The following is a 21,766-nucleotide window of genomic DNA, read 5'->3' as shown; positions in this document are numbered from 1 at the left end:
TATATACGTTTTGTATACATATACTTACCAATGTACCTTGCTTAAAAGACAAATCGTACAGCTTACAAAAAACGTAACTTATCGACGTACGACAATTATAAAAGTTTGTTTTTATACGCGTATGAAACAATCATACACAGAATACAACTACATAGATGTACATTTATGGTATAGTTTATGTATATAATAAAATTATACATAATACAATCTTGTGTATAATATATATTTAAAAAAAAAACTCAAAACGATAAACTTAACATAGCTAAATGAATGAATGGTTGACCACAAAAAACAAACTGTGTTGTTTTTTGTTGTTCTTTTAATACCGTGACAAAAATTGAATACTGTCTGACGTTTGTTGTTTGGGATGAATGATGTGAATAACTTAATGCTGCTATGAGTGTTTTGTTTTTTGAGTGACTCAGTTGCAGTTTGAGTATTCGAAAGTCGATAGAGATTTTGTAGAGCAATTTGTTCACTTAACAGATACCAGGATACAAATATAATAATACTAATATTGGAAAATGCAATGTGTATGTTTGTGAGTGTGAGTGTTTTGTTTGGATGTCTGTGTCCTTTGCCTGTCTGTTTGTGTGTGAGTGAGTGAATGTGGCATGCACAATAATAACAGTCCATCAGTTTGTGTCATGGCTGAGCGTACGTTGCCGCCGCCAGCGTGTGGCAACGTGAGTATTTTGTATTCGTATTCATATTATAATCTTAATCGTATTCGTATTCATTTTTTTGTTTGTTTTCTTTTTGTTTTTTATACAGCACAATTTGCTTAGCTGCCTTGACTGCATTTAAAAATGCAGTTAACATAAATTGTAATAATGATCAACTTTGAATGTGAATGTGAAGGATCTAAAAAGTGAAGTTGCTGAATTAGAGATAATGTAATGTAAATGTCAGGGCAGCTTAGCGAAACATGAACTGTAATCATATTCATATTTGTATGCAACTTGATTAGTCTGAGTGTCTTTTTGAGAGACAGTTGAGAGTCGGCTACATTTTGCTAAACGCATTTCAAGCTAAGAGTTTTGCTTCCATTTTTGTTTAAGTTTACAGTTTCCACTAAATGCTGGCAATGCTTATCATGTTGTGAGTGTGATGGAGAGTGTGTAGTCTGTTCTGAGTCGTGTGTGATGTTTGTGTTGTGTTGTCTACAACTAGTTGTAGACCAATGAATTGGCATTCAACGCATGCACGGCGTCCGTGCTGCTGCTATTCGACGATGACGATGGCTGCGCTGCAGCTGCAACGACACTGTCCAAGTGCACATTATTGTAATCTGTTTTGGCATTGCAACGCATTGCTCCCTGTGCCGCCGACTCCTGTCCTGTCACTTCTCCGCCAGCTGTGCCGTTCAAGCAGCAGTTGCTTGAATTGTAGACACTAATACGTGCTTCGTGCTCACGCCGTTGCTGACGCAGTCGCATGTCGTGCTCCTCGCGCATTTGACGCAGCTTGAGGTCCTGTTCTTGACGGTAGTACGACATTTTGAGTTCTTGCTCCATTTGCTCGAAGCGTAGCTTCTGCTCATGCTCACGCCTTGCATAATCAATCTCGGCCAGACGCGCTTGCTTCAGCAGCTTGAAAAGTTGCTGCTTGTATTTCTCCTCCATGTCCAGGCTGCTAATTGTCTCGTTGGGACCAGCTGTGGGCGTGAATGGCCCAACTGCAGCGGCACTGGCATTGACGGGTGACGTTTCAGTATTAAAGTCTTCCGAGAGCACTGATTGTGCCTGTGAATGCTGCGGAAGGAAAGTGGACAATAAATGTTGTCTTATTGTATAGGTTAAATTATAGAACTCACATTGCGCTGTCTTCGTTTGCGTGTGGGCGAAGTCTTTTCGTTGTCGGCGGAGCCAGCGGCACCGTCAGTGTCATCCTTGTGCTGTAGCAACGGTTTACCTTTGGCCCGTTTGCGTCGATTGGGCGCTGATTGAGGCTGTGCGCTCTCCTGCTGTGAGTCTCCGCCTGCGGTCGATGGTGGTGGTGAGGGTATGGCTATGGTGGATGTTTGCAGCGTATCCTCGCTGGCATTTGTCGAGTTGGGTAGCGCAGCTAACGGCATATCCTCATCTTCGTCCATTTCGAGCAGCTCCTTCTTTAGCGGCACATTGACAGCACCATTGGTGCCGCTGCTGCGCGTTTGACTGCGCGATGAGACCGGATCCTTTTGCAGTTCTTCCATGAACTCGATCATGCGCATGCCCTCGAGCACATCCGACTTGGGATGCTTTTGTTGATACTCACGTTTGGCGGAGTTCTTCATGCTGCGCCATTGCACCTGGATTTGTTCGAGTAACCGATGTCGAAAGTTCAGCGCATTGAATCTGCAAAATTATATTTGTTGGATGAATTGGACGGTCGTTCACCTAATAATTGCATGGCTTTACTTACTGTTTGGTGATTTGGGACCAGGCCAATCGTTTGGCCTTGATGCTTTTGGCATCGACACTGCGATTTTCTACAAATGCCACTTTTGTTTTAATCACCTCCAATAACAGACCACGTTCGGCCTCTTCCCAATTGAGTGAGCGTTTTTTGCGTGTGCCTTTTTTCTTGCCAGTCGCACTTTCTTTTTCAGCCGACTCGTCCGCAGCATCTTCAGCGTTCTCCACCCCCTCATCGGAGGCATTTGTGGCTTTTGTTTTCGACTCCGCCTTTTCATCATCGTCGTCATCTTCCTGCGGCGATGGTGCACCCTTTGTTAGCAGCTCTTCCAGTTTCATTTTTCCAATAATTTGTTTGTTTGTCTGTTATTTAGAATATTATTATCGTTATTTAAGCGCGATTCCGATTTGCAAAAAATTCTTATTTGATTTCTGTATATACTTTGCGTTGACGTTGCCACTCTTTTCATATGCAACACAAGTGGCAGCTTTACATTGTATCGACAGCGAATTTCGATATTTTTTTACACTATAGTGTGGCCATATCCGGCAAATTACTGGTACCAAATACAGGAAAGTCAATTACATAGCAGATAATAAAATAAAAAAATTAGTTTATGGTAATTAAAAGGGGTAAAAATATTTAATTTAGGGTTTATTATAATAAATTTAAAAAATGTTTCGGGTTGTGGTCAGAGTTACCGTTCCTATTATTTGGTTATATTTTAGTATATTTTAATATTCATCCCACAGCCACTCGTGCACACATTTGCCTTGAGCAGTATCGATGCCCCGAAGTTCTCATACTTAGTATCGAGCAAAGTAAGTAGCAGGCGAGGAAAACCAATTGATTGAGAAAAATATATAAATTTTATTACACACACAACAGCGAGATGGCTTTCGGAGACTATCCAGCTGAGTATAACCCAAAGGTGCATGGACCTTACGATCCAGCCCGCTACTACGGAAAGGGTAAGCAAAATTTGCAAAATTACGTAATTTTCGCCGCACGATACTTCTTGCGGTATTAAACGATTTCTTGGCACTTTATGTAATGTTATTTTTTTCAATTTGTTTTTTGTATTGCTTCCTTGCAGCTGATGTGCCCTTCGGTCAAGTGAAATTGGGTGAACTGGGCGCCTGGTTTAGCCGCCGCAACAAGACCCCAAATGCCATTGGTGGCGCCATTAGCCGTGCCTGGTGGCGCTGGCAGCACAAGTATGTGTTCCCCAAGCGTGCTGGCATTGCACCCTTTTTCCAGATCACCGTCGCCAGCATGACGTTCTTCTACTTGATCAACTACACCAAGTTGAAGCACCACAGGAACTACAAGTACCACTAAACGATCAGCTCGTTCGACGAGCTCTTCAACACATATTTGTTATGACAACTTTCGGCAGCCATTCGGTAAACGGGAGAGAGAGTTGCAAACATACATTAAACAACAACAAAACTATAATACTAATTGATTATTCTTGTCAGTTTTAATAAAACGTCTGCGAATAACTGTGCTGCACTTAACCCCCTCACACACTGCTTCAATCAATTCACCACACACGCTTCGGTCGCTGCATTTTCTCCTGTGTCCAGTTGTGTGGTATTGGTGGCAGTGAAGATTTCGCAGATGAAAGGCAACTCATGATCACAACTCGACGTCGTTTGCCAAGTAGCCTGCGGAGTTAGCGCCACGCAGCTGGCATTGGCCTGGGAAGCACTACAAGGGAGTAGTCAAGGAGTAGTTAAAACACAGTAACTTACCCTAAGCGCGGATGACCAGCATGCCAGGCGCTGAAGAGGAAGCACAACAGGCTTTCCTGCTGCGCATTGCGATAATCCATTGCTCTTAACGATACGCTGCTATTGTACTGCAAGCCCACATAAGCCAAAAAGATGGCAGAGTTCGCTCGCTGACTATTGTAATCTCGCAGCCATTTGGCCAGCTCTTCTGTGCGTTTCTGGGAGGCAATGTGAGCCAGGCTGCCGCTGAATTCACTGGCATTGCGGCAACTCAAAGAAGCATCTGTGTAATTGGTGTGCCTGGTGTAGATCACAAATAGACCCACTTCCGGTATGCAACTGATGTTGTTTAGAGCTATTAAAGAACTGCGTTTAATACACTTATTGTATGCCAAATGTCTTCAAACCTGTTGGTCTGCCATAGAGACTATAGTAGTCGAAGCGACTGTCGTTCACCATTCCCGAAAAACTTGTGTTTTGTGGACACTGCAGTACATGACAGTTAAAAAACTCTCCCGGCTGCTCAAAAACACTTAAGCGTTGACGTGCATCCTGCTTCTTTTTAGGAGCAGCATCAGGATATATATGTCGTCTCCGTTCGAGTGGCGCGTAGTTCAATGCTAAACCTCGGAACTCGCGTGCCAACTCCACACATTCCTTTAGCGTTGGCGTATTTTCAAGAGCAAGTGCATCATCTGTGTTGGCTCGCTGACATTCACGCACCAGATGAAATTGTGGTTGATCTTTGGCAGCCGCTGGACAACGCAGCGTTCTGTATGTTGACACAGATACAACTTGCACTAGTAGTAACAGTTTCCACATGGCTAAGAGTTACATCTGCTCTTCTAACTATTATATTCATAGTATTTATAAACTGCAATTTGTGAGTGGCAATTAAATTGTCGCATTCTGAGCGATTGAAGAGGATTACAGCTATTAAAGTGATTGCAACGCAATGACAACAGTTAGGCAACTGTCAAAGAACTTGTTATACTCGCTAGGCATTGAATAGGATAGACTCTGATAACTTAATGGTAGGCGAAAACAATTGTAACAGGAAAGAGATGATTAGCTGGTATCTCATAGTCGAACACACTTGACCGTTGCTTATTAATTACGTTTTGCCAGTGCTGCCCATCAAAACAATATTCAAATTGGTAAATTTTATTTTTCATTTTATTTTGATTAATTTTAGCTTACACTTAACTAGAGCTGTTGTTTTTATATATGCATTGTTTAAATAGTATATTGTTTTGTGTATTTATTTCAAATTCGCATTGCACAGCTCCAGGCGAGCGTTAGATGAAATCGTTCAATGCTCAAATGAAGCTGTGCAAAGGCGTTTTAAGCTTACTTTGAGAATTAATACAAGTTAGATACAGCATAATAATTATTATGTTGATTGTGCTGAAAATGGGCTGCCCTGCTTAATAGATAGCATTAAATATTGTAGTGCAAAATAGTTGTAGTTAAATAAAATGACAAGAAACAAATTGTACAGGAAATTCAACTAAGAACAAAAGTGTGGCAGGTGTTTGTTTGTTGTATAATTGATTTACTAAATAAGTTTTTATAAATATTAGAATACAAATACAAATATCACCTGAGCGTCGGCTGCTGCATTCGTTGTTAGTGTCGAGTTAAGTTGCATTTAAATTACCAAGTAATAGTTAATAATAAGTATAAGTATTTAATGACTGCACTACGAGAACGAAACGAGTCGAGAGACGGCGTCAAGATCGAGAAGGAAGTCCTACACCAAAACACTGAAGTGCGAAACAGAGTTGCAGGTGATCTGGCAACGCCATGGCGCATGCTGGACTGCTGCTATGGGCAGCACTGGACAACTCTGCGACATTAGCGGGCAATAGCCAACGAGCAATTGCGCGGTAATCTCTGCACAATGGGAACGGGGAGGGAAGGGAGGGCATTTCAAATTTCGTTAAAATACTAATCATAAAAATACTAAACTTAGACAGTTGCCGCTGCACAGCTATTGTGACCTTATAGACTAAACTGCTCCCTTAAAAAACATTCGTTTGTCAAGCGACATTTTTGACAAATTGACTACCGCAGTTGGCATCCGCATCGGCTTCGGCTTTCACATCCACTTCCGCTTCCACAGTTGCGCGAGTATCCTCATTCTGGTGTACGTTTAATGGATTTTTAAACACTTTGAGTGTTTGTTGCATTTTGGAAAAGTTGGTTTTTTTGCTTTGAAATTTTGAATTTGCTCAATTTTGTGTTTTTTTCTCTTGGCGCACACGATTTAACTGCTGTGCGAAAAGGCGGTAGTTGTGTACGGACCGCTGTAGATAGAGCTGCCCGAGTTGGATACCGTCTTGGTGCTGCGACGCGCCATAATGCACAGCACGGCAGCGACCACGGCCAGCATCAGAATGAGTCCAGCAATGGCAATGGCTATGGCAAACGTGCGCTGCGAGACGCACAGTGCATCCTCCTGAGTCTGCAAGGGAAAGCGAAAGAGTTTGTAAAATAAGTCAACGTCAAAGTTCACAGAGAGAATAACTGACGTTCTTAAAACAAGTATAAGAATTGAGAATTTAGAATTTCATACTTAAATCTAGAATTTTTCTGAACTTGACTAAACCATTTGTGCTCTTTTTTAACTTTGATTCAATATTTGATTTAATGCTCTCAGAATGTATTTTCTCTGTTACTTCTGCATTTCAACCTTACCTTCTCTTTGTATACCTCATCGCTGTCGTTGGCATTCTCGTTCTCATTCACAAACAGACCGGAGAAGACTTCAATGGTGGCGGGCAGGGCCTCATCGTCCTTTCCATCGGCTGCCTGACGCTTGGGTCGCTTGCCATTGCAAACGGGCGCCTCCTGGCAGGCAGGATCCTCTAGAGCGCAGAGACGCACATTGCACTCGTAGTAGACGGATGTGGTGTAAGGAAACTTGTGTGCCGGGAAGGTCACATTGGCCGCCAGACGATTCTCGGTGTAGTTGAACTGACCCATGATCTCGTTGTCCATGGGACAGCTGCAAATTGATTTAATGATCGGGTTGAACAATAGTCTAGAGTTAGCTAGCAAAATTAGGTAACTTACCCATCTTCGCCCACCAGTCGTTGCACACCCCAATCCAAGCCATCGTGCACGATGCAGTCCGTGACGTGCAGACCATAGAGCTTCTGTTGATCGATGCTAATGACAATGGTCAGAGGATCTCCGATCTTGACATCATTCGCAATCTTGTGCTCATCGTTGTAGATCTTCATATGGCAATTGGGCATGGGTATTTCGTTGTTCGTTACTTCGCTCTCATCATTATCTTGGGCATCCACATCGTAGGCATCCTCTTCAAACAGCTGATCATCATCGCCCAAAACTTGTTTATCCAACGATCTGCCATAGTCACGTCGATCATGTTCGTCGCTGCGGAACGCCTGCGGTTTCTGTGCATGCTTGCGCAGATGCTTCTTCTTGGGCTTGACAGCCGCATCGCGACTCTTGTAGGCACAACGCACATGGTAACCGCGTCCCAGATCCGTGATCAGCTTCAGATGCGGCTGCAGCACAATTGTGTTGAAGAACTCAATGCTGCCATCATCCTGAGAAGCAAACAACATACATCAAATAAATGACAAAAAAAGCAGAAAATAATATAAAATTGTGGGTCGAAAAAAGGTGAATTAAAATATAAATGAAACACATAAAGAGCGAAAATTTAAACTTCGGCTGTTGAGAAACAACATCTATAATCGAGATATAATTGATTTGTTTATCTAAAACTTGTTTAGTTTTTTACAAAACATAAAAATACATACTTATTTTCTATTTATAAGACTTCATTATTTTTAATTCTTCAACTATTTTAATTAATTACTAGACTTCAACATTTTAATTATGGCAATCAATTCTATTAGTTACTTTATTTAAGAATTATTTTCGACGACTGCAGTCAAATATGCAATATTCAAAACTACATAAATATATAGTATGTATGTTATGCTTTATTACTCACATAACATAAATAGAAGTTGCTTTCTAAGTAACAACGTAATAAGCTGCTCTTCTTCCGCCTTTCGCATTTCTCGGCTATTTAATGCAGTCTTAATGAATATGTGATTAAATTCAGCGCCAAGGAAATCGTTACAAGTCTGTAATAAGGGGCATTAGGAAAATTTTCTTGCAAAAAAAATGAGAAAAAACAAAAGACTTTGGCAACAAACTCGCTTCTAAATGGAATCACAACGCTGACAATGCTGTTGATGCTAATGCCCAAGAAGCCATATTAGCGAGCTCAGACGGAGTGTGTGTGTGTGTGTGTGAGCAAGAGAGTGTGTGTAAGTGTACTGTGGGCCAGTTGCCATTGCCTCATTATGCATACAACAGATTCACGCTTCGCTGCAGCCTGAAATTGCCGAGAATTTGATGTGGCGACTTTGTCTTGGGATGTCTCGTTCTCCTCTTTAGATCACGAGCACTTCCTGAAGTTATTTTTTGTTTTTGTTTTATTCCATCTAGCCGTTTGTCTGCTCTGTTGTTGTTGTTCAGAGTGTAGAGAATGGTGCTAAAGCCATGCAGCCAAGTGTGAAGCATTCTGCCACGCCGTGAAGCATTTAGCCAAGTTTGTAGCATCAGAGCTTCAGAGATTAGCAATGTTTGCGTAATGAATTTCAATTTGAATTTGCATTTGATTCTGTTTAGAAGCTGAAATGGAAACTGAATGTGGCAAACAGAAACGAGACGTACTTCCGTTTGTAGTACTTACTCGCGTATTGCAACATGCGTCATCTTTAAGCTCTGCTTGGTCGAAGCTGAAGCCAATTCACATTCTTGCCACTATTCCTATACCTAACGGTGCTTGTCTGCTTGTGCTAATTTCGACTACACACACAACAGAGACACACACACACATATATATATGTATATAGTACTCCAACACTCACTAACACACACACTCACATTCATTCGCCCATATGTGAGTGCTCGTTTGTGAGCAGCCAGTCAATTGCTGGCGTGGAAGGTGGAAGCCGGGTAATGATAATGGGCCACGACGCGTACGTGACCCGTTCGGAAGAACTTTTTCATACACTGTCTGGCATTGTGTAGTAAGGTATGATAGGTTGAAGAACAGCGAAAATATTAACGCTAAAAAATACGTAGCATATTCAGCATCAACAGCACAGAATAAGATTTGTCTATCTGTTTGAAGACTTCCTTTAAAGAGACTATAATAATAATATTTAAGTTATTATTTATTATTTAAATAATTTCTTGGTGATCAATACTATTAGATTGCCAAATTTAACAAATAATAATAGATAATAAAAATAGTTCCAAAGCATAGAAAAAACCACTAAAGCAATTTATAAATAATTTACTAGATTTTTTTCAAAGCAAATAATAAATGTATGCATAGAAATAGTTCCTTCACTATTCTAGTAGTAGTATTGAATCAAATTGAAAGCCAGTAAACAATATGTATTAATAAATTAAATAAAATGCATTTATGTTTCTTAAAGGTAAAACAAATTTGGAGGCAATTTGTAAATTACAATTTGAAGATTTTTCAAAACGAAATTCATTAACTTTTTAATAAGTTCTAGATGTGAAATAATTTTATATGTTTCTCCAAAAAGTATCTTAATTCTTTAGGTCTACCAGGTATCCCACAGTCGATACCAAACGCTCGTCGTTTACGTTAAGTATTTCTTTTCGTTTGTTTTGTAATTGGGTCCATACAGTTTTTGGGCACGGAAATGCTACAATTAAGTGTCGACGTCACCTTTGGGCCATGCTTAATTGCAATTGCTCCTGCACTCGACGCTCATATTCAAACTGATGACACCGCGTAAGCTGAGCTGAGCTGTACTGCCTCGCAAACGTCTTCCGTCTTGTGTCTCTGGGCTGGACTTTCGACTTGCCACAACGACTTTGAGCAGTGGCAACAATAGCAAGTCGAATTATGAGAACAATTCTCTCAGCTGGAGTCGCAGCGCAAACGTTAAATCAGACAATGGGCTAATAAAAAGCATCGTAAAATGACATTTAAGATGTGAAGAGCGCAATTCTAACGGTAGACAGCGTCCGACATCTATTATGTCATTATGACACTTCTGTGTCGCGTCGACTTCTCGCGCTTCAAGAAGATGTCGTCATAAAAACCAGAACCCAAAACAACTTCTGGCTCCTCCTGGTGAGGCAGGCAGCAACAGCAGCAGCAGCAGCCAGGTCATCAAGCTCTGGCTGAACGAGTTATGTAAATTAATTAAGAATCAGTTGAGAGAGTTATGCAGATGCGGGTCAACTTCAAACTTCGTATCTGTGCCGTTTATTCTAACGCGAGTTGAGCGACTCATAAGTGTCATGATAAAATTGCTGCTGCTGCTGTTGTTGTTGTTGTTGCGTGGGCGAGTCACCACGCTGACCTTCACTGCAGTAGCGATACACAATAATATCAATAACAATAAAAATAAAAATAAAAACAAGTTTACATGTGTGCATCGTGTACACTTTTGGCATTTTCACGGTCAACACGCAAAGGCGTCGGCCAATGAACGTGTTTAACGTGGCCGCCAACGTTGCGACTGCAGATGGTCAGCGAGAGTGAGAGAGAGAGATAACGAGAGAGGGGATAAAAGGGGAGGGAATGGGGGATCATCATCTCTTCTATCATTCACTTTGACAGCATTTCACTTGCTTAGAACAAATCGATTTCTGATGCTGACGCCCACTGTGTGAGTTCCCCATAAATGATTTGTAGCACACAAAAGACTTAGACAACAAACTTGACGTGTTATACTCTTTTTCCCCAAATTGTGATTTAATTACAAAAATGTAATTTATAATAAAATCGGAAAATCTCGACTTGCTCTCAGTTCTTTGTGGCTTCCGCTGCTGTTTTGCTGCTCATCAGCTGCACCGCAATTATAATTTAATTTCAAATGTTTTGCGCCCTTCACGCTGCGCTTAAGTCTACGTGTGTGTCTCTGCTTGCCTTCTGCTACTACGACTGACCCTGCGCGTAATGGCTTACGAGTATACGGAAAAAACAATTAAGTAGAATACTCCAAGTGTGCTTACTCGACTATGACACACCCGGCGTGTGTCGAAAATAAGTTTTATTGCTGAAAAGTTTTATAAGTACGTAAAATTTAGCTGTTGTTAGTCAACTTAATGTCTTTAATATTACAACTTGTATTATTGCTGCTTTGGTAAAGTAAATTAACATATGCTAACATTTTTTTTATTTTTATCTTTAAGCATTATTTTAAAACTTTATAAATCTATCTACACAGTATTTTTTGCAATTTTTATTTTCTAAAAAAAGCTTTGCAATGCTGTTTTAATGCATCTACTTATTTTATATTTTCAATTTTAATTAGCATTTAGCATTTTCTAATACTGTAGAAATGTAACTACATCGCTTTTTTTAATGTTTTTATTTTTTCATATTCGTAATTAAAGAAAAGTACTTTTTAGTACCTCTTTAAACTCGCTTTGCGTAAGATTAAATAAAAGGCTATTTATAGCTTTTAGTTAATGGCGTTTGTCATGCGCGAAATTGACAACTCCATTAACAACAATAACACCTCTAACACAACAACAAAATCAGCAACGACAAAACACATTACTGCAGGGTCATATTGAAGCCTCAGCTGGGAGTCAATGGCGTGGCAACTTTTTGTGGCTGTTGACACTGCGACTTTTTCCAATGCTGCATTTGTAGCTATGGATGGGCATGCATAATTATACACACTTCAACACACACATGCACATACACACATACTTGCATTGTATGCAAATATGAGCTCATCTTTTATTTTTAGATGACATAAGCATCCCGTATAGAGATGACATCAACTGCAGCTCAGCTGCAACTCCAACAATTGCCTTCACTTTTAATGACAGACAAGCGTAAATCGTTTCTTATTGATTTTGTCCATTATTAGCGTGGTGCAAACACATCGCTGACAGTTTTGTCTTTTGTTTAATTTTCATTCCCCATTTATTTAACGCTTGTTGCTAGTGTCTACAATGGAGCGCAGCGAACAAACAAAAACGAAAGACTTAGGCAACGAACTCGAATCGAGTGGTCAGAATGTGGAGGGAGATACGTTTGTGGTTGCCACGAATGTGGCATGTTTTTGTTGTTGCCACATGCCACGGCAATTAAAATTGCCAATTTGAAGAAAAATTGTGTCGCGCTAATCGAGCGAAAGGAAAAATTACAAAACCAAAATTGTTTGCCCCAATAAATGGCTGGGAAATTACATTAACATTAAATACGAAAAAAATGTAACACAATGACGACACCACAAGACGCGGCTTCAAATACTAAATGCGTGAGTGTGTGTGTATGTGTGTGCGTGTGCGTGTTGGCCATAAAAATGTCGATGCGTGCGAGTTGCAGCGAACGTTTAGTTCGATGAGTGCTAATTGAGATTTCAAATACACATATATAACATACATATATGAGCTCCCCTCTCATCTGGCTATAAATACTCGTAAATCGACAATATGGCCCAATAAACAACACATATATGGGGCACACTAACTCCGTTTGTTGTGTTTGTCTTGAATGCGCCACAGCTGCTGATATGAGTATCGTATTTATACGACATTTTATTGGATTTTCTCAATTGGGCACAACTCGGTTTTGTTGCGGGTTATTCGACATGGCACTTGGATCACTTTCGTATCAGTTGTAATATTTGTGATTTAAAGTCTGAGAAATTCTCTATCGTAAATGCCGTTTACAAATTTAATGATTTTATGGATAAGATTTTTTTTGGAAAATATAAATTTTAGGTATTTTTGATATTCGATATTCAGAAAATATTATAACTACATGTTGAGTTACTTTAAAAATACTGTATATAATTTCAAATTGAGGAAATGACTTGATTGTAACTTTTATTTTTATTTTAATTTATTGAAAAATTCTTAAATTTTAAGTAACTTTAAGTTATTATTTGCATTTACTGTAAAATAATTTAATATCAAATTATAGAAATGATTTGTAACTTTAAATTATTATTTTAATTTTTGATAAATATATTAATATTAATTAGGGAAAATGATTTTAATTAATTATTAATTATTATTTCAATTTATTGAAAAACTTTAATATAAAATTAAATAAATGATTTGTAGCCTTAAATTATGATTTGCATATAACTTGAATTACTATAAAGCAACAGCAAGGTAAGGCGTTGCGAATATCTATGGCTTTATGTGTGTATAGCTTTAAAGTAGCTACTACCACACCTCTCTATATCTCTATCTCTCTGTCTATCTTTAAAGGTCTTCCCCTCAATCAGCTACAATAGTTAATGATGCACTTCATCATCGATTGAATGCCAAAGAGCCACATGATTCGCAATGACTTCATGTGCGTTCTGTGCTGTGCGCTGTGTGCTGTCAAAATGTGGCTAATCATCTTGCTAGTCAATATGGTTATAAGGCTGTTACCTTGTAACCAATCGCAACTGCCATATAAGCCGTTAATGGCCATTTCTGTTTACTGGTTGCGCTGACCAAGCTCAACTCACACAATTAGCATATGCCAAAAAGGCAGAACCACTTTGCAACCTAACATAACTTGTGATGATATAAGTTTGCCAACAATTAACTAAGAAAGATGAATCTATGATTGTGTAGCGCTTATCTATTGATGACTTACCGTTTCCTTGGGCATCGTGTTGCAGCTGCGCAGTGGCAGCTTGTAGCGCAATGTACCGCTGTGATCTCTGCCAAGGATCAAGCAAATAGATAAAAGTTGATTATAGTTTGCATAAAGTATATTTTCATGCTCGTTTTATTTTGTTGTTGTTGTTGTTGCTTACCTGTATTCACTGAGGCATGTGGAGTTCTTGGAGAGGCCTTTTGGGTAGATCATGCCACTGAACAGACCCGTCTCCTGGTTCGTTGGCGCATCTTTAATGCTGATCAGCATCGAGCCGGACAGGCATTTAACCCGCACACTCGGCTCAATACTAGGCTGTCTGCCTGGGGGCGTGCCCTGTTGCCCCGTTGCCAATGCTTCCGCCTCGGCAGCTGCGATGGCATCGTTTAATGATGTTTGTGCATCCTCTGCAAGATAAGCGAGTGAAGGAGGTGGAGGCGTCTTTGTAAGTTATGAAATTCAAAAACCGGCAAAATACAGTTATGGCCACAGCCAGAAAAAAACAAAAGCTGAAGGATGTCATGGGGTATACCTAGAGATGGTAGCGGGCTTTGAAGCTGACTAACACAATTAAATTGCATTTAACTGAAATTTTGTTTAGTTTTTAAAATGATCAATGATAAATACATTTTATTTGAAATTTTTATTTGTAAGCTTAAATTAAATTAAATTTCAAATAATTTCCTAAAACTAACGAACTAAAACTCATTTTAGTTTATAAAAATATAACGAATAGCTTAAATTGTTTGCAAAATATGCATTCCTATTGCTCTTTCCAAATGATTTTATATAATACCCATTTTATGCCTCTTATTTAAAGTCACTTCTATTCTATGTCAATATTTTAATTTAAAAAACTCTTTATTCATCTGCATCGTGTGATATCACCTAATAAACGTCACGAATCGAGTTAAAGATTACCCAAGCGACCAATTAATCGTGATATTGATTTTTAAGCGCGACCTTGTCGTGATATAACCTATATGCTTTCGTGTCACGTATCGGCAAAAAGCACGAAACAATCACAGCGCTATGGAAAAAGCGATTGGCAAAACTCTGCAGAGCGAAGAAGAAGAAGCATCAGAAGAGGAGTCGCGAGTGGCAGCCAAGACAATGGCACCAACAGAGATGCCCCTGGGAGACGCAGCTGCAGCTGCAACATGGCAGCTTGGCAACTTGGCCAACTGCGGAAGCAACTGCTGCGACAAACATGAACAATAACAATAAAAGCAACAACAACAACAACGACAAAAGGCGACGACAATGCGAAAGAAGCCAAGTTAATGACATTGAAATGCCATTGAAATAAGCCAAGTTGAGTCGAGAGTTGAGTTTGCGGTATTAGAAAGATGCAAGTTCCTTGAACTTGCCAGCATGAGAACCTTTAAGCGACATGCAACATGTTGCACAGACTGTGGCTTAGCCAAAAAAAAACAAAACGTAAAGAAGAAAAACAAAATAAAACAAAGCAGAGCAGAGGAAAAGCAAAGCAAACTTGAAGTAATTGCATTGCCAAGAACTGTGGCAAGCTGCAAGCTTAGTTGCAGGGCCGCGTACGTGCAGCATGCGAGAGAAGGAGACACGTACTCCAGAAGAGAAGTGTGATGGTGACTAGAAGTGAATATGCAGCACGACACCTCGCGTGCAGATTGCTCCTGCCCCTTGCCTCATGCCTCTTGCAGTGATCTTCTTGCTTTTTGCACTTCTTTTGTGGCTCAGCAGCAGCAGAAGATGGCGTTGCCTTTTGCTGCTGTCTTTGCTTTAGTTCAACGAACCTTTCAGCATTTCGCATCAGTTCACTTCACTATGCTTCTATTCCTATTCTCTTCCAGCTGCACAACTCCAGCTCCATATGCTGCTGGGCAAAGTAATTGCATGCAACTTCCAACTGGCAACTTCCAGCTTGCATCTGGCAGCTTAGAGCCGGTTTTGTTGATCAGTTTGGCCCGAAGCTAAACTCATGGCTAAGACGTTCTCTATGCTGTGTGTTATTCTGCTCTCGCTCTGCTTGGACTGGCACATAAAATGTTTAATGTGTCTTTCAATTATGCACAATTTTGTGCAACAGCAACAACAATTTTCTCCCTCTATCTCTAGATCTCATTTTCAACTTAGCAACCTTATAATAAACCTATTGAGACATGTTTGAAAAACTGCTTTTAGTTTTCTCCTAATTTTTATTTCTATATACATATAACATTTTAAATTGTTTTGTAAAGTGCACATTTTATTCATCTGATAAATTCCTAGTCAAATATGGACCAAGAAATTGATCTCGAATTGTCAACGAAATCATCTCAAATGCAGCAAACAAATGAAGTATCTTTAATAGAAGATTTATCGGACAACAATTTAACAAACGAGTCTGAACAAAGCGAAGAAGTTGAAGCACCAGATACAAGTAATGTGGAACAAGAGCGGCAGGACTTTCTTGAAATGATTGAACAGAAATTGCAATTGCTGATAATGAGAGAAGAGTTAGCACTTCACAATGACGAGGGCTTAACGGCCATTGACTCGGATGAGGACTTTGTGGCGATGTTGCTAGCAGATCACATAAGTGAGCTAGAGAGAGATGAACTCGCAATGGATTTAATACACTTTGAGGAACAATTGCAGAGTGGCAATGATGAGGAGACGACGCCAAGAGGATCGCAGCAGGCACAGGATCAGCTTATTGAGGAGGAGTTGAAAGTGGTCGCAGAAGAAAGCCAGATTCAACTAGATAAAGATGAGGATGCTACGCCTAGAGGATCAAAATTGGAGCATGACGAACAAACTGAACTTGACGTTAAGCCTGAATCTGAAACTGAAATGAAGTCAGATTTTGTCGCCCAGTTGCTGGTTGACATATTACTGCCCACAACAGACTCCTCCACATCGGATGTGGTGCTTAAGGTAAGTTGTAGAGACTTAAATTCATACAGAACATGCTCAGAGAGTTTATTTTTAGCAAAATGAGCCACATCAATCTGAGGGGCTTGCGTCCTGTGAAAGCTCTATAACAGAGGTGTCAAGGTTAGAAAATTACCTAACCCAGTAAAATAAATTTTAATTAAATATCTTTTCTAGCACCTTTGGAAGCACGCTCAGCGACTCCTTCAGCCTGCAGAATTTGCTCGATACGAGCGGCGAAATCAACATAAACTGGCCAGAAGGTCATGAATCTTACTTAACACGGAAGATTTTATCAGTTCTTCAAAACGAAGAAAGCTACAACATCAAAGTGTATATCGGCACCTATAAATTCCATTGCCAACTTGACATATTGCAGATGTATTCGTCGTGTGTTTTGCCCAAATCAAAACAGACGCCATACAAAATGCGTTTGCCCGAGGATGAGGTGACGCCAGATGCCTTTAAAGCTATTTATAATTGGATGACACACGACGCGCCCGTGCAGATGGAGAAGTTCAACAAACGCAGCTTAATCGAGTTCTACAAGGCTGCGAAATATCTAAGCATTGCCGAGCTCAATGATGCCATCTGCGATATTCTGGACAAGATCAGGCATGAGGGCGAAGCGTTCGACATGTTGCTCGCCTTTGCCCGGTTTGGATTGACGGACTTTGAGCAGCTCTTTCTATCCAGAATAAGTCGTTTCTTTCTGACCATTGTCTCTTCGCTGGAGTTCATGGAGTTGTCGTTGAGCTCTATACGCCAGCTACTTAGCAGCAGTTTTTTGGGCGTTAACAGCGAGATTGAGGTGAGTGAGAGTTAAGTTTTACACAAATGTTCTATTTTTGTAAGTTCACATCTGCAGGTCTTCTATGCTGCTGTGCGATGGCTTAGCCACAATTGGCCACAGCGTCGGTTTCAAACGCAGGATGTCGTTAGCTGTGTCCGCTTTAACCTGTTGCCTCCCATGTTTCTGCGCTTCCTGCAGGAGCCACAGAACACGCAGGTCATGGACTGCATTGCCAGTTCTAGCTTGGTGAAGAAGATGATTAACCAGGCCTTTGTGTAAGTTAAAATTAGTAAGAATATACAATACAATACAATACAATACAACTCATGCTAATTCTCATCTTACTTAATATAAATGCAAGTGGAATATTAATGTTAAATTTTGTTATTTTAGTTAAAATATTTCAGTTCACTTTTGTTTCTTAAATCGTTGGATACATCTCTTTCTTGCTGTTTTCTAGTTTTTATTATCTATTTGCGATCTATGACTTGATTTATTGATTGACGATTGATTTTACTACATCTTTTTCAATCAAATTTCAATTGTAGTGCAATATAACTTAACATTATATTATTATTGCCGTTTCTGAATTTGCTATTACTTTTCTCACTAATATTTATTATTCTACTGACATCGATATATCCTTTAACTTTAATCCAATTCTTTTGCATCTTAACAGGTACACTTCTGCGGAGCTGTATTCGCAGGATCCCAAGGATCATCTGATGCTGCACTTGCATGATTATGTTGCAACGGTGCCTCGCAAGTGGCTTTTTGATCCCAAGTGTTCGTATCACACTAAAATCACCTGCAACCTGCGACAGACCTTCAGCTACGAACAGTTTCTCGAGTATCTGGAGATGTTGCAGCACAACAAGCCCGAGGAGTGGCAAGAGCTCAAGTATCTGAACGAAACAACGATTAGCTGCTGACCACGTTGAGGGGGTGTCATTGTAACACACACACACTCACACACACGCAGAGTAGTGTTTGGCAACATTTGGCAAGTTATTCAATTTGGGGAGTCATCGTTTTTTAATAAGACAGCTAAATGCGACATGAATTGACTTTTGTTTGCCACACGATTATGTGACTGACAATTTATGCGGTTGCCTTTGTCGTTGACTTTGCTGCTGTTGTTGTTGTTGTTTGTGTCTTTACCGTTGCTGTTGTTGTAGTTGAGTGTTGCGATGGCTAACGAGTTAAACGCGGCGTCAACACCTTCACTTTTTGGCCACGGTTGCCAGTTGGCAACAGGAGCAGGAATTGCAGCTAGTTGTCTAGGCTCTTGAGAATAGTTAATGTTAATGGAACGACTTTTAAATACCCTAAGGGCATAATTATCATAAGATTTTAAAAGGTTGCCCATTGCATAAGATGGTCGAAACTGAAAGTTTTGCTATAATAACTTTTACAGTCTACTACGTTGCATAAAATATATATGAATGTTATCAAGCAATTCGTTATGCAGTTATACAAACTATATATATTCAAACATTTGTGAAATTTATATGCATAGGTATTATTTTAAGCCAGGAAAAAGCTTCAGCAAACAATGCAGGGCAAAGTGTAAGCTGGCGCCATCTAGCGTTACGTAGCCTCAAACTCCAGTTTTATGCTTCTTCACATTTCTTGGTCGACTTTATGTCTTTACCTAGTTAGCTAAGCAAATAGAGAGATTCAATGTACTTACTCGCTGAGGTCGGGATCTGTGCACCATGTGTCGTTAGAGTTGCAATTGTCTGCAAAGAAAGTGGATAGAGGAGAATGCTCATTAGCAACGCAATAATGGGGACACTGGAGGATGACGATGACGATGACTTTGGCGATGCCCGCAATGAGCTGGGCCATGACCATGAGGCCAACTGCGACCCATAAAGCCGTTGACATAAATCACGAACGAGCCGACATTAATGCCGGACTAATCTCTGTGGCAGGCAGCGTGTAGCTCCTTTAATTAAAATGCAAATGCCACAAAATGCGGCAAGAAGATTTTAGTTTCATTCGTGTTCAATTGCGAAACTGGAGAAATGGGAAACATTATTCTCACGATTCTAGACGAGAAACTTTCGCCAGCTCGCGCCAGGTTAGAGTTGAAACCCAAGACGACGCCGCGATGATCACGCTGAAGTGAAGACTGAGACACAGAGAGCTGCTTAGAATCTAAGCTAAGCTGAGCATGAAAAGCTTGTTGTTGTGCCACTTTTATTTCGTTTCTTTTTTTTTTCATTTTATTTTGGCAACTTGGCACGAACACGAATCGATTTTTAGCACTCGCGAGGAGAGCAGGAAAGCAATTGCGGGGGCAGCGTGTGGCGAAGGCATGAGTAAACATGCCCCAAAGTGTTTGGCGGATTGATGTTGATGCCACAGCTCATATTCAGGTTAATCGCTGGCAACTGATTGATGTCTGGCTTAGGTCTGAGTAAGGCTGAAATATAGCTTGGGATTTGTATTTGGAATGTTTGCCACACATAAAAATGGATATTTGCTAAAATATCGATGGAAGTTTGTTACGAATATTTATGGGTTCGATATTGTTAGATAAAAATAAAATATAGTTGCGGAGATGCGAATGGGAAAAAGACAAAAGAAATTTGATACTGCTGATAAGCACAAATGTCGCTTAAATAACTTAGCAATTTAAATAGATTTGAACTTTTGGTTTAGAAAGATAGAAGAATCAAATGAAATAATTTAACTTCAAAATCTTTATACAGATTTTTAAACTTAAATAACTTTGTAAACTAATTGAAAATAAATTTTGTTCGCCAGTCAATCGCAATTATTAAAAGTACTCAAAAGCAATATTCACTCTACTTCTTTTAATATGTATAAATAGTTTGCATCTGGTTTACTTACGATTATATGCAGCGCTGTGCAGAGAATTTGAGTGCTTGACTTCATAGTGGCAGCTGCAAAAAATATGGGAGAGAAGAGCAGAGAAGAGACAGACGATTAATGAGCATCAAAAAAGGGAAAGAAAGAAACTGGTTTCAAGATCTGCACAATGCGATTACATTATGCTAAATCATAAACCAAACCCACAAAAAAATATATATATTGTATGTATAATAATGAATTATTGATGTGTATAGCATTGTGAGTGTGTTTTCGCCCAACTTATGCCCCAAGGCGAAACTTTCAACAGACAAACAAAAACGCATACAGAGCCCTCGCAATTGGGTCAGCAAAGTGGCGGGGGAGAAAGAGGGGAGAAGCATCCGCTTGTTGCGTGTAACAGCCAAAATATAAAAATGGGTTGAAATCAGCATAAAAAAGTGGAGTTTGCAGCCCAGGAAGCGCTGAGTATAACGGTTCAGGCGCTGTGACAGGGCCGCCTCAACGAGATGATGTTGCATGCCTCATGACAACAACACAGAAGGTGCAACAGCAACTTGAGCAACAGCAACAACACGTCGGACAACAAAGCCAAACAGGTATTAAACACATATCAATAACCAAAATGGAGCAAATGATAAGCACTTTTCCTGCGACTCGGCAGCATTTCCTGCATTGCATTTATCATTCAGCTTGCTGCTCACAGGTTATTGGTAATTGCATCTCTTGCTGTGGCTATTGCTGTGAGAATATTGATAGCTACCAGTCATGGCCAGGAAGGAGACATCGCAGATCATTATCACTCTAACGCTGGCTTAGCGCTGCCTGCGTCCCAAAAGCCGCCAAGCCAAAGCAACAAGCGTCTTACATGCTATACGAGATGACCACGCGCGATAAAGTGCTGACAATGATTTCTGGTTAAAGAAAATTACACAGTAGCAATAGAGAGAAGGGTATGCTGGACTAGAGAAGAAGGAAGTTGTTGGATAGATACAAATTTTAAGCGTTCTTAATACAGTATAAAACAATTTTTAACAACACCTCTGATTGCAAGCATAATTCTAAAGCCATGGTCTTGATTTTTGCTATTTTCACTATCCTTTGTGATTCCTGATTTGTGATTTGACTACGATCAAATAGAAAATTTGAAAGCTTTTCAGCTGACATGGCTTCATTGCTTAGGCTGACAATCTATGTTTTAAAATAAATGTATTGGTATACTATATACCCATATCCTTTTGTTATCTTTTAGTATTTCTTTAGAAAATGAATTTGATATATGGTAACGATAATATCACATTACTGGGAAGTTTTTTAAGACATCCTTTTATGTGGTTAAACTAATAAAGCTGTAGTTTTGTTTGTTTTGGTATATTTAAAGTGTAATGGTATAGCGTTATACCAAAATATGAATCAGTATTTTATCGGTCAATTAAT

General features: G+C 39.7%; 5 protein-coding genes across 8 annotated transcripts in view; 2 read left to right on the top strand and 3 right to left on the bottom strand.

The window, feature by feature from the left end:
- Positions 1–1,141: 1,141 nt before the first annotated feature.
- On the bottom strand, positions 1,142–3,050 carry LOC133841062 (uncharacterized). 2 transcript variants are annotated; one of them, XM_062273324.1, is made up of 4 exons: positions 2,842–3,050; positions 2,407–2,762; positions 1,817–2,339; positions 1,142–1,754 (listed from the first exon to the last, which is right to left on the bottom strand). In XM_062273324.1, exons 2-4 carry the CDS (start codon positions 2,736–2,738, stop codon positions 1,170–1,172), a joined length of 1,440 nt encoding a protein of 479 aa, XP_062129308.1. In that variant the 5' UTR covers positions 2,739–2,762; positions 2,842–3,050; the 3' UTR covers positions 1,142–1,169. The 2 variants fall into 2 exon arrangements, with proteins under 2 accessions (XP_062129308.1, XP_062129307.1); XM_062273323.1 differs by having other exon boundaries at positions 2,407–3,050.
- A 48-nt stretch (positions 3,051–3,098) lies between these two features.
- LOC133841072 (putative ATP synthase subunit f, mitochondrial) lies at positions 3,099–3,928 on the top strand. The gene is made up of 3 exons (XM_062273340.1): positions 3,099–3,221; positions 3,289–3,371; positions 3,497–3,928. The coding sequence occupies exons 2-3, from the start codon at positions 3,293–3,295 to the stop codon at positions 3,739–3,741; spliced, it is 324 nt and encodes a 107-aa protein (XP_062129324.1). The 5' UTR covers positions 3,099–3,221; positions 3,289–3,292; the 3' UTR covers positions 3,742–3,928.
- Positions 3,667–5,189, bottom strand: LOC133841067 (uncharacterized). The gene is made up of 3 exons (XM_062273331.1): positions 4,544–5,189; positions 4,158–4,491; positions 3,667–4,113 (listed from the first exon to the last, which is right to left on the bottom strand). The coding sequence occupies exons 1-3, from the start codon at positions 4,956–4,958 to the stop codon at positions 3,942–3,944; spliced, it is 921 nt and encodes a 306-aa protein (XP_062129315.1). The 5' UTR covers positions 4,959–5,189; the 3' UTR covers positions 3,667–3,941.
- A 95-nt stretch (positions 5,190–5,284) lies between these two features.
- LOC133841063 (uncharacterized) overlaps positions 5,285–21,766 on the bottom strand; it is a 29,427-nt gene continuing 12,945 nt past the window's right edge. For all 3 annotated transcript variants that reach the window (XM_062273325.1, XM_062273327.1, XM_062273326.1), the window contains 7 exons: positions 20,351–20,403; positions 19,182–19,230; positions 13,961–14,207; positions 13,798–13,864; positions 7,215–7,717; positions 6,837–7,146; positions 5,285–6,603 (listed from right to left, as the gene is read on the bottom strand). In XM_062273325.1, coding sequence (XP_062129309.1) covers positions 6,406–6,603; positions 6,837–7,146; positions 7,215–7,717; positions 13,798–13,864; positions 13,961–14,207; positions 19,182–19,230; positions 20,351–20,395 — 1,419 coding nt within the window. In that variant the 5' untranslated portion in view covers positions 20,396–20,403 and the 3' untranslated portion in view covers positions 5,285–6,405. The remainder of the gene's footprint in view (positions 6,604–6,836; positions 7,147–7,214; positions 7,718–13,797; positions 13,865–13,960; positions 14,208–19,181; positions 19,231–20,350; positions 20,404–21,766) is intronic.
- On the top strand, positions 15,935–18,545 carry LOC133841061 (uncharacterized). Its single transcript, XM_062273322.1, has 5 exons — positions 15,935–16,698; positions 16,754–16,818; positions 16,873–17,506; positions 17,564–17,763; positions 18,168–18,545. The coding sequence occupies exons 1-5, from the start codon at positions 16,057–16,059 to the stop codon at positions 18,418–18,420; spliced, it is 1,794 nt and encodes a 597-aa protein (XP_062129306.1). The 5' UTR covers positions 15,935–16,056; the 3' UTR covers positions 18,421–18,545.

The sequence above is a fragment of the Drosophila sulfurigaster genome, chromosome 3, assembly GCF_023558435.1.
Source record: "Drosophila sulfurigaster albostrigata strain 15112-1811.04 chromosome 3, ASM2355843v2, whole genome shotgun sequence".
Taxonomy (NCBI): domain Eukaryota; kingdom Metazoa; phylum Arthropoda; class Insecta; order Diptera; family Drosophilidae; genus Drosophila; species Drosophila sulfurigaster.
The sequence above is the reverse complement of the archived record's forward strand: the minus strand, read 5'-3'. Positions and strand labels throughout refer to the sequence as shown.